This window comes from Salmo salar, chromosome 03 (genome assembly GCF_965601325.2).
Source record: "Salmo salar chromosome 03, fSalSal1, whole genome shotgun sequence".
NCBI lineage: Eukaryota > Metazoa > Chordata > Actinopteri > Salmoniformes > Salmonidae > Salmo > Salmo salar.
Genome location: NC_138293.1, coordinates 96,805,001 through 96,817,500, shown reverse-complemented (window position 1 = coordinate 96,817,500; position 12,500 = coordinate 96,805,001). Strand labels below are relative to the sequence as shown.

At 47.4% G+C, this 12,500-nt stretch overlaps 1 protein-coding gene across 3 annotated transcripts in view; it reads right to left on the bottom strand.

Annotated features, from left to right (window-relative positions):
- Positions 1 to 12,500, bottom strand: part of LOC106602019 (glucagon receptor) — a 252,163-nt gene that overhangs the window by 31,122 nt on the left and 208,541 nt on the right. For all 3 annotated transcript variants that reach the window (XM_045715820.2, XM_045715819.2, XM_045715818.2), the window contains exons 3-9: positions 11,403 to 11,499; positions 10,684 to 10,791; positions 10,392 to 10,486; positions 5,625 to 5,731; positions 4,281 to 4,449; positions 3,509 to 3,668; positions 1,280 to 1,340 (exon numbers count right to left, since the gene is read on the bottom strand). In XM_045715820.2, coding sequence (XP_045571776.1) covers positions 1,280 to 1,340; positions 3,509 to 3,668; positions 4,281 to 4,449; positions 5,625 to 5,731; positions 10,392 to 10,486; positions 10,684 to 10,791; positions 11,403 to 11,499 — 797 coding nt within the window. The remainder of the gene's footprint in view (positions 1 to 1,279; positions 1,341 to 3,508; positions 3,669 to 4,280; positions 4,450 to 5,624; positions 5,732 to 10,391; positions 10,487 to 10,683; positions 10,792 to 11,402; positions 11,500 to 12,500) is intronic.

The following is a 12,500-nucleotide window of genomic DNA, read 5'->3' as shown; positions in this document are numbered from 1 at the left end:
CTAGAGGTTATACCACCAGTAGTACTAGTCAGAACTGGTTTGAACTAGAGGTTATACCACCAGTAGTACTAGTCAGAACTGGTTTGAACCAGTAGTACTAGTCAGAACTGGTTTGAACTAGAGGTTATACCACCAGTAGTACTACTCAGAACTGGTTTGAACCAGTAGTACTAGTCAGAACAGGTTTGAACTAGAGGTTATACCACCAGTAGTACTAGTCAGAACTGGTTTGAACCAGTAGTACTAGTCAGAACTGGTTTGAACTAGAGGTCATACCACCAGTAATACTAGTCAGAACTGGTTTGAACAAGTAGTACTAGTCAGAACTGGTTTGAACCAGTAGTACTATTCAGAACTGGTTTGAACTAGAGGTTATACCACCAGTAGTACTACTCAGAACTGGTTTGAACCAGTAGTACTAGTCAGAACTGGTTTGAACTAGAGGTTATACCACCAGATGTACTAGTCAGAACTGGTTTGAACTAGAAGTTATACCACCAGTAGTACTCGTCAGAACTGGTTTGAACTAGAAGTTATACCACCACTAGTACTAGTCAGAACTGGTTTGAACTAGAAGTTATACCACCACTAGTACTAGTCAGAACTGGTTTGAACTAGAGGTTATATCACCAGTAGTACTAGTCAGAACTGGTTTGAACTAGAGGTCATACCACCAGTAATACTAGTCAGAACTGGTTTGAACCAGTAGTACTAGTCAGAGCTGGTTTGAACTAGAGGTTATATCACCAGTAGTACTCGTCAGAACTGGTTTGAACTAGAGGTTATACCACCAGTAGTACTAGTCAGAACTGGTTTGAACTAGAAGTTATACCACCAGTAGTACTAGTCAGAACTGGTTTGAACTAGAAGTTATACCACCACTAGTACTAGTCAGAACTGGTTTGAACTAGAGGTTATACCACCAGTAGTACTAGTCAGAACTAGAAGTTATACCACCAGTAGTACTAGTCAGAACTGGTTTGAACTAGAAGTTATACCACCACTAGTACTAGTCAGAACTGGTTTGAACTAGAAGTTATTTTGTTTATTTGTATCATAATTTCTCTCCTTTCTCCTGTCATAGAAATTGGGTCAGGGAAACATAGGTGAGGGAGAGAGAGAGTGACACACGTTTGAAGGCACTCATACACCGGGCAGGCACACACTCACGCATGCAGGCACTCACACACTCATGGAGGCAATCAGTCACTCATGCAGGCATTCACTCACTAATGCAAGCACTCACTCACACACGCATGCAGGCACATTGAGAACTTACTCCTCATTTTCATACAGGTATTTCACCATCACCCAGGGCACCAGGAAGATGAGCGGGGCACCTGCAGAGAGAATCACATTAAATACACCAAGACAAAAACTCATAGACTACCTAACCCTGAAGCTGACTATTTCTCTAATATCTCTACTACCTAACCCTGAGACTGACTATATCTCTAATATCTCTACTACCTAACCCTGAGACTGACTATATCTCTAATATCTCTACTACCCAACCCTGAGACTGACTATATCTCTAATATCTCTACTTCCTAACCCTGACCCTGACTATATCTATAATATCTCTACTACCCAACCCTGAGACTGACTATATCTATAATATCTCTACTTCCTAACCCTGAGGGTGACTATATCTATAATATCTCTACTTCCTAACCCTGAGGGTGACTATATCTATAATATCTCTACTACCTAACCCTGAGACTGACTATATCTATAATATCTCTACTTCCTAACCCTGAGGGTGACTATATCTCTAATATCTCTACTACCTAACCCTGAGACTGACTATATCTCTAATATCTCTACTTCCTAACCCTGACTATATCTATAATATCTCTACTTCCTAACCCTGAGACTGACTATATCTCTAATATCTCTACTACCCAACCCTGAGACTGACTATATCTATAATATCTCTATTACCTAACCCTGAGACTGACTATATCTCTAATATCTCTACTTCCTAACCCTGACCCTGACTATATCTATAATATCTCTACTTCCTAACCCTGACCCTGACTATATCTATAATATCTCTACTTCCTAACCCTGACCCTGACTATATCTCTAATATCTCTACTTCCTAACCCTGACCCTGACTATATCTATAATATCTCTACTTCCTAACCCTGACCCTGACTACATCTATAATATCTCTACTTCCTAACCCTGACCCTGACTATATCTATAATATCTCTACTTCCTAACCCTGACCCTGACTACATCTTAATATCTCTACATCCTAACCCTGACCCTGACTATATCTATAATATCTCTACTTCATAACCCTGACCCTGACTACATCTATAATATCTCTACTTCCTAACCCTGACCCTGACTATATCTATAATATCTCTACTTCCTAACCCTGACCCTGACTATATCTATAATATCTCTACTACCCAACCCTGAGACTGACTATATCTCTACTACCTAACCCTGAGGGTGACTATATCTATAATATCTCTACTACCCAACCCTGAGACTGACTATATCTATAATATCTCTACTTCCTAACCCTGACCCTGACTATATCTATAATATCTCTACTTCCTAACCCTGACCCTGACTATATCTATAATATCTCTACTTCCTAACCCTGACCTGAGACTGACTATATCTCTACTACCTAACCCTGAGACTGACTATATCTATAATATGATGCACTATTGTAAGTGGTTGTTCCACTGGATATTATAAGGTGAATGCACCAATTTGTAAGTCGCTCTGGATAAGAGCGTCTGCTAAATGACTTAAATATCTATAATATCTCTACTTCCTAACCCTGACCCTGACTATATCTATAATATCTCTACTTCCTAACCCTGACCCTGACTAGATCTATAATATCTCTACTTCCTAACCCTGACCCTGACTATATCTATAATATCTCTACTACCCAACCCTGAGACTGACTATATCTCTAATATCTCTACTACCTAACCCTGACCCTGACTATATCTATAATATCTCTACTTCCTAACCCTGACTATATCTATAATATCTCTACTTCCTAACCCTGAGACTGACTATATCTCTCATATCTCTACTACCTAACCCTGAGACTGACTATATCTCTAATATCTCTACTACCTAACCCTGAGACTGACTATATCTCTACTACCTAACCCTGAGACTGACTATATCTATAATATCTCAACTACCTAACCCTGAGACTGACTGAATCTCTCAAATCTCTACTATCCTGACCCTGACCTGAGACTGACTATATCTCTAATATCTCTACTTCCTAACCCTGAGGCTGACTATATCTATAATATCTCTACTTCCTAACCCTAAGACTGACTATATCTCTAATATCTCTACTTCCTTACCCTGAGGCTGACTATATCTATAATATCTCTACTCAGGTGTCTGGCTACCAAACAGATTACCAAATGCTCTGTCTTCTGGTATATAATGTGTTGCTATGCTGTGACAAACACACAACCTCCCCCCCTCTCCTCCCCCTCCTCCCCCTCCTCACCCCAGCCGATACACAGGTAGATGTTGAAGTAGTTTCTCTCAGTGAACACGGTGATGACCAGCAGGTTGTGGAGGTAGATGCCTTCCACCAGCAGCCAATAGCTGTTAGCCATGATACTGTACTGCATCATCACCACGGCGATACGACACCCCACCGCCGTCTACAGGAGACAACACAAAAAGACGTTTCAAGACTTAACAAAGCCGTTATAATCCTCCAGTATGGCTAAACAATGCTTATAATTATAATCAAACCCTTATAATCCTGGTCAACTCAACTCAACACACCCACCTTGTTGTTAACTGACCACTTTACCTGACCCTGGTCAACTCAACTCAACTCAACACACCCACCTTGTTGTTAACTGACCACTTTACCTGACCCTGGTCAACTCAACTCAACTCAACACACCCACGTTGTTGTTAACTGACCACTTTACCTGACCCTGGTCAACTCAACTCAACTCAACACACCCACCTTGTTGTTGAATGGCACTACTTTACCTGACCCTGGTCAACTCAACTCAACACACCCACCTTGTTGTTAACTGACCACTTTACCTGACCCTGGTCAACTCAACTCAACACACCCACCTTGTTGTTAACTGACCACTTTACCTGACCCTGGTCAACTCAACTCAACACACCCACCTTGTTGTTGAACGGCACTACTTTACCTGACCCTGGTCAACTCAACTCAACACACCCACCTTGTTGTTGAACGGCACTACTTTTGACCACGACCCTTTCAGACAACAACAACAACAACACACCTCGTTGTTGACGAGCCACTCCACCTCATAGTGTGTAATGTCCTGGTCCTGTCCGATGTTGACGTTGGGAGCCTCCAACATGGCGTCCTTTATCAGAATGGACAGAGCACGCAGGATGAAGGATGCAAACAGGTTCATGTGGATGTTGTTCCTCATACAGTGAAGCTTCCTGTAAGGGGGGGGGGGGCAGTGTGCTTCCTGTTAGGGGGAATGTCAACTACAGCAGAGTTAATATAACAAAGATTAAAGGATAAAGAAATGGAATTAGAATATGTATATCTGTATGGTTACTGTCAATAGGTGGCAAACATTAAGGTCAGTGGAGCTACCTTGCTTCACTGACATGTCCATTCAAATCAGAAATGTTTCATTGACAAGAAATACACACCTTTCTACCTCCATGAAGAGTGGTGGGTGGCTGAGAGGACATGGTGGGTGGCTGAGAGGTCATGGTGGGTGGCTGAGAGGACATGGTGGGTGGCTGAGAGGACATGGTGGGTGGCTGAGAGGACATGGTGGGTGGCTGAGAGGACATGGTGGGTGGCTGAGTGGATGAGAGGTCACGTGTCTGTCTGTCTGTCTTTCCTCTTTACGGTCATGAGGTGAAGGCTACCTGATCATGGTGTGTATGTGTCTCTGTGTGTGTGTGTGTCTGTGTGAGTGTGTGTGTGTCTGTGTGTGTGTGTGTGTGTGTGTGTGTGTGTGTGTGTGTGTGTGTGTGTGTGTGTGTGTGTGTGTGTGTGTGTGTGTGTGTGTGTGTGTGTGTGTGTGTGTGTGTGTGTGTCAGTGTGTGTCTCTGTGTGTGTTTCTGTGTTTGTGTGTGTCTGTCTCTGTGTGTGTCTGTGTCTCTGTGTGTGTGTGTCTCGGTGTGTCTCTGTGTCTCTGTGTGTGTGTCTCTGTGTGTGTGTGCTTGTCTCTGTGTGTGTGTGCTTGTCTGTGTGTGTGTGTGTGTGTGTGTGTGTGTGTGTGTGTGTGTGTGTGTGTGTGTGTGTGTCTCGGTGTGTGTGTGTCTCTGTCTGTGTCTCTGTGTGTGTATCTCTGTGTGTGTGTGTGTCTGTCTCTCTGTGTGTGTGTGTGTGTGTGTGTGTGTGTCTGTGTGTGTCTCTCTGTATGTGTGTCTGTGTCTCTGTGTGTGTGTGTGTGTGTGTGTGTTTCTGTGTGTGTCTCTCTGTATGTGTGTCTGTGTCTCTGTGTGTGTGTGTGTGTGTGTGTGTGTGTGTGTGTGTGTGTGTGTGTGTGTGTGTGTGTGTGGTGTGTGTGTGTGTGTGTGTGTGTGTGTGTGTGTGTGTGTGTGTGTGTGTGTGCGTGCGTGCGTGCATGCGTGCGTGTGTGTGTGTGTGTTACCTGAAAGTGATCAGGACTCCGAGCGCTAACACCAGAGCCCCCAGAGACAGAGAGTAGCCCACGGTGTACATGGTCCGGAACTTCTTGAGGATCTGACCATAGTGAGGCTACAAACACACACACACACACACACACACACACACACACACACACACACACACACACACACACACACACACACACACACACACACACACACACACACACACACACACACACAAACAATAACAAACATTGCATTCGGAAAGTATTCAGAAATCTTGGCTTTTTCCACATTTTGTTACATTACAGCTTGTATTAAATTAAATGGTTTCCTCATCAATCTACACACAATACCCCATAATGACTTTCTTGCAAATTTATTAAAGATATACAACAGAAATATTACATTTTCATAAATATTCAGAGCCTTTGCTATGAGACTTGAAATTGAGCTCATGTGCATCCTGTTTCCATTGATTAGAGTCCACCTGTGGTAAATTCAATTGATTGGACATGATTTGGAAAGGCACACACCTGTCTATATAAATCCCACAGTTGACAGTACATGTCAGAGCAAAAACCAAGCCATGAGGTTGAAGGAAAGCTCCAAGACAGGATTGTGTCGAGGCACAGATCTGCGGAAGGGTACCAAAACATTTCTGTAGGTCCACAAGAACACAGTGTTCTCCATCATTCTTAAATGGAAGACGTTTGGAACCACCAAGACTCTTCCTAGAGCTGGCCATCCGCCCAATCGGGGGAGAAGGGCCTTGGTCATGGAGGTGACCAAGAACCAGATGGTACTCTGATAGAGCTCCAGAGTTCCTCTGTGGAGATGGGAGAACCTTCCAGAAGGAAAACCGTCACTGCAGCACTCCACCAATCAGAACTTTATTGTAGAGAGGCCAGACGGAAGCCACTTCTCAGTAAAAAGCACAACAGCCCACTTGGAGTTTGCCAAAAGGCATCTAAAGGACTCTCAGACCATGGCCTGATGAAACGAAGATTGAATTATTTGGCCTGAATGCCAAGCACCACATCTGGAGGAAACCTTGCACCATCCCTAGCATGGGGGTGGCAGCATCAGGCTGTGGGGATGTTTTTCAGTGGCAAAAAGTCGGACACTAGTCAGGATCGAGGGAAAGATGAACGGAGAAAAGTACAGAGAGATCCTTGATGAAAACCTGCTCCAGAGCACTCAGGACCTCAGACTGGGGTGAAGGTTCACCTTTTAACAGGACAACCACCCTAAGAACACAGCCAAGACAATGCAGGAGTGGCTTCAGGACACATCTCTGAATGTCCTTGAGTTGCCAAGTCAGAACCCTGATTTGAACCCGAACCAACGTCTCTGGAGAGACCTGAAAATAGATGTGCAGCAACCCTCCCCATCCATCTTGACAGAGCTTGAGTAGATCTGCACAGAAGAATTGGAGAAACTCCCCAAATACAGGTGTGCCAAGCTTGTAGTGTCATACCTTGTAACATCGTCTTTTCAGTTCGCTGCAGCTAGCGACTGGAACGAGCTGCAACAAACACTCAAACTGGACAGTTTTATCTCAATCTCATCATTCAAAGACTCAATCATGGACACTCTTACTGACAGTTGTGGCTGCTTTGCGTGATGTATTGTTGTCTCTACCTTCTTGCCCTTTGTGCTGTTGTCTGTGCCCAATAATGTTTGTACTATGTTTTGTGCTGCTACCATGTTGTTTTGCTACCATGTTGTTGTCATCTTGTGTTGCTACCATGCTGTGTCGTCATGTGTTGCTGCCATGCTGTGTTGTCATGTGTTGCTGCCATGCTGTGTTGTCATGTGTTGCTGCCATGCTGTGTTGTCATGTGTTGCTGCCATGCTGTAACGGCCGTCGTCAGAAAGAGACCAAGGTGCAGCGGAGGATGTGTTCATCATAAAGGATTTAATGAATCGCATGAACACTATAAAATAAACAAAACGACCAGCAACAGTTCTGTCCGGTTACACACTAAACAGAAAACAATCACCCACAAAAACCCAAAGGAAAACCAGGCTACTTATGTGTGACTCCCAATCAGCAACAACGAACTACAGCTGTGCCTGATTGGGAGCCACACACGGCCCAAAACAAAGAAATACAAAAGCATAGAAAAATGAACATAGAATGCCCACCCAATGTAACACCCTGGCCTAACCAAAATAAAGAACAAAAACCCCTCTCTATGGCCAGGGCGTTACAGTACCCCCCCCCAAAGGTGCGGACTCCGGCCGCAAAACCTGACTCTGAAGGGGAGGGTCCGGGTGGGCCTTCTTACGGCGGCGGCTCAGGTGCGGGACGTGGCCTCCGCTCCACCCTCGGTGTCGCCCACTTAGGTGGCGCCCCTGGCCGCGCTGGAGGACTGGTGGGCGACCCTGACTGCGCCCGCCTGGCGGGCGATTCTGGCTGCGCCCGGCTGGCGGGTGACTCTGGCTGCGCCCGGCTGGCGGGCGTCCCTGGCTGCGCCTGGCCGGCTGGCGACCCTGGCGGCTCCGGCGGCTCCGGGCTGGCGGGCGGCCCTGGTGGCTCCGGGTTGGCGGGCGGCTCTGGCGGCTCAGGGCTGGCGGGCGGCTCTGGCCCAGGACTCACCAGGCTGGGGAGACCCACTGGAGGCCTGGTCCGTGGAGGAGGCACAGGACTGACCAGGATGGGGAGACCCACTGGAGGCCTGGTCCGTGGAGGAGGCACAGGCTTGACCAGGTTGGGGAGACCCACTGGAGGCCTGGTCCGAGGAGGAGGTACAGGACTGACCAGGATGGGGAGACCCACTGGAGGCCTGGTCCGTGGAGGAGGCACAGGCTTGACCAGTATGGGGAGACCCCCTGGAGGCCTGGTCCGAGGAGGAGGTACAGGACTGACCAGGATGGGGAGACCCACTGGAGGCCTGGTCCGTGGAGGAGGCACAGGCTTGACCAGTATGGGGAGACCCACTGGAGGCCTGGTCCGAGGAGGAGGCACAGGATAAACCGGGCTGTGGGGGAGCACTGGAGTTCTGGTACGTAGGCTCTTTACCCACACTCCAGGCTGAATGCCCACTTTGGCCCGGCACGGGCGGAACGCAGGCATTGGGCGAACTGGGCCCTCCCAGCGCCCTGGAGACACAGTGCGCAGAGCCGGTGCAGGATAACCTGGACCGAAAAGGCACACTGGAGACCAGACGCGCTGAGCTGGCACAATCCGTCCTGGCTCGATGCCTGCACTCGCATGGCACTTGCGGGGGGCTGGCCTATAGTGCACAGTGGCTATGAACGCGCACTGGAGACACCGTGCGCTTCACAGCATAACACGGTGCCTTACCAGTACCACGCTGCTTCCGGTAAGCACAGGGAGTTGGCTCAGGTCTACCGCCTGACTCCGCCAATCTCCCCGTGTGCCCCCCCCCCAAACATTTTTTGGGGCTGCCTCTCGTGTCTGCTGCGCTCCCTTTCCTCATATCGGTGCCTCTCAGCTCTCGCCGCCTCGATCTCCCACTGCGGGCGGCGATAATCCCCAGCTTGAGCCCATGGTCCTTTACCATCCAGGATTTCCTCCCAAGTCCACGATTCTAGATAGCTCCTCTCCTGGTTCTTCTCCTTGCGCTGCTCCTTCCTCCGCTGCTTGGTCCGGTTTTGGTGGGTGATTCTGTAACGATCATCTGAAAGAGGGGACCAAGGTGCAGCGGAGGATGTGTTCAACATAAAGGATTTAACACCCATGAACACTATAAAATAAACAAAACGACCAGCAACAGTTCTGTCCGGTTACACACTAAACAGAAAACAATCACCCACAAAAACCCAAAGGAAAACCAGGCTACTTATGTGTGACTCCCAATCAGCAACAACGAACTACAGCTGTGCCTGATTGGGAGCCACACACGGCCCAAAACAAAGAAATACAAAAGCATAGAAAAATGAACATAGAACGCCCACCTAATGTAACACCCTGGCCTAACCAAAATAAAGAACAAAAACCCCTCTCTATGGCCAGGGCGTTACACATGCTGTGTTGTCATATGTTGCTGCCATGCTGTGTTGTCATGTGTTGCTACCATGCTGTGTTGTCATGTGTTGCTGCCATGCTGTGTTGTCATGTGTTGCTGCCATGCTGTGTTGTCATGTGTTGCTGCCATGCTGTGTTGTCATGTGTTGCTGCCATGCTATATTGTCTTAGGTCTCTCTTTATGTACTGTTGTGTTGTCTCTCTTGTCGTGATGTGTGTTTGGTCCTATATTTATATAATGTTGTATTTTATTTTTATTTTTTAAATCCCAGCCCCCGTCACCGCAGGAGGCCTTTTGCCTTTTGGTAGGCCGTCATTGTAAATAAGAATTTGTTCTTCACTAACTTGCCTAGTTAAATAAAGGTTAAATAAAATACCCAAGAAGACTCGAGGCTGTAATCGCTGCCAAAGGTGCTTCAACAAAGTACTGAGTAAAGGGTCTGAATTGTTATGCAAATTTGATATGTAAGTTGTTGTTATTTTATAAATTTGCAAACATTTCTAAAAACCTGTTTTTACTTTGTCATTATGGGTTATTGTGTGCAGATTGATGAGGGAAAAAATCTATTGAATTCATTTTAGAATAAGGCTGTAATGTTGGAAAATGTGGAAAAATTGAAGGGGTCTAAATACTTTCTGAATGGTCTGTACATTTAGCCTACACTCCTCAGTACACTCACGCTGATGAAAAACATGAATCAATTCTATACATCCTTTCCATCATGTCTATATCATATATTTTATCCACAGCATTTCCAAGCCTCACTCACAAGAGACACATCATTTTCACCTGAGCAGGATCATTAGCATCACACTCGCTAGTGTTCTTCTGGGGAACCCACTGGCCGTCCGCATCACACTCCCTGTACACCCAACCATGCTGGACTGGATCAGACACACATACAGATAGACTGTCACTCACTGACCCAAGCATACTTGTTACCCTTCACACTAACTTGACAGAAGTTTCTGATATTTGACTGAATTTGGTATTTATTGAACGTGATACACAAGCTATTCACCAATCAACCAACCAATCAATCAATTCATCAATCAACCAACCAATCAGCATCAACCTTCACCTTTGTGGTGCCAGGGCAGGTACCAGGGACAGGATACACTGACAGTAGTGTTGGGGAGTCCATCGGGCCAGCAGGCATACATGTCAAAGGTCCTGTTACACACAACACCTACAGGGAACAGTTACAGCACATCTCTTTATCTCCATCACTGTGTCCCCCTGTCCCTCTGTACCCCTGTCCCTCCATCTCTCTGTCCCTCCTCTGTCCCTCCTTTGTCCCTCCATCCCTCTGTCCCTCCATCCCTCTGTCTCTCCATCTCTCTGTCCCTCCATCCCTCTGTCCCTCCATCCCTCTGTCCCTCCATCCCTCTGTCCCTCCATCTCTCTGTCCCTCCATCCCTCTGTCTCTCCATCCCTCTATCCCTCTGTCCCTCCATCCCTCCTCTGTCCCTACATCCCCCTGTCCCTCTGTCCCCCTGTCCCTCCATCCCTCCGTCCCTCCATCTCTCTGTCCCTCCATCTCTATCCTACATGTCAAATGTCCTGTTTCACACCACACCTAGGGGAAACAATTACTGTAGATCAGAACACATCCTGTCCAATCAGATCTGTGAAGGGGAGGGAATATCTTCCTGGAATGAAAGATAGACATATATCTACTGCCACAGCCGACCCTCACCGGGAGAGCAGAACGGAGGACCTTCATCTTCCCATAATGCACAGTGCTATACAGTGTTTATGGTGTGAGTGTTCGTGCAGGCGTGTGCATGTGTTTCTCACCAGTGAGCGGTGGTTCTCTGCTGTTATTGCGGCTACACTCCTCCGTGTACATCACCCATCTCTGCATCAACGCCTTTAATGGCTTAGCTGGGGACACCTGGGGACAGACAGACAGTCAGTAAACAGATAGCCAGGGACACCTGGGGACAGACAGACAGTCAGTAAACAGATAGCCAGGGACACCTGGGGACAGACAGACAGTCAGTAAACAGATAGCCAGGGACACCTGGGGACAGACAGACAGTCAGTAAACAGATAGCCAGGGACACCTGTGGGACAAACAGACAGTCAGTAAACAGATAGCCAGGGACACCTGGGGGACAGACAGACAGACAGTCAGTAAACAGATAGCCAGGGACACCTGGGGGACAGACAGTCATTAAACAGATAGCCAGGGACACCTGGGGACAGACAGACAAGTCAGTAAACAGATAGCCAGGGACACCTGGGGGACAGACAGTCATTAAACAGATAGCCAGGGACACCTGGGGGACAGACAGACAGTCAGTAAACAGATAGCCAGGGACACCTGGGGACAGACAGACAGTCAGTAAACAGATAGCCAGGGACACCTGGGGACAGACAGACAGTCAGTAAACAGATAGCCAGGGACACCTGGGGGACAGACAGACAGTCAGTATACAGATAGCCAGGGACACCTGGGGACAGACAGACAGTCAGTAAACAGATAGCCAGGGACACCTGGGGACAGACAGACAGTCAGTAAACAGATAGCCAGGGACACCTGGGGACAGACAGACAGTCAGTAAACAGATAGCCAGGGACACCTGGGGGACAGACAGACAGTCAGTAAACAGATAGCCAGGGACACCTGGGGGACAGACAGACAAGTCAGTAAACAGAGAGCCAGGGACACCTGGGGGACAGATAGTCATTAAACAGATAGCCAGGGACACCTGGGGGACAGACAGACAGTCAGTAAACAGATAGCCAGGGACACCTGGGGGACAGACAGTCACTAAACAGATAGCCAGGGACACCTGGGGACAGACAGACAGTCAGTATACAGATAGCCAGGGACACCTGGGGGACAGACAGACAGTCAGTAAACAGATAGCCAGGGACACCTGTGGGACA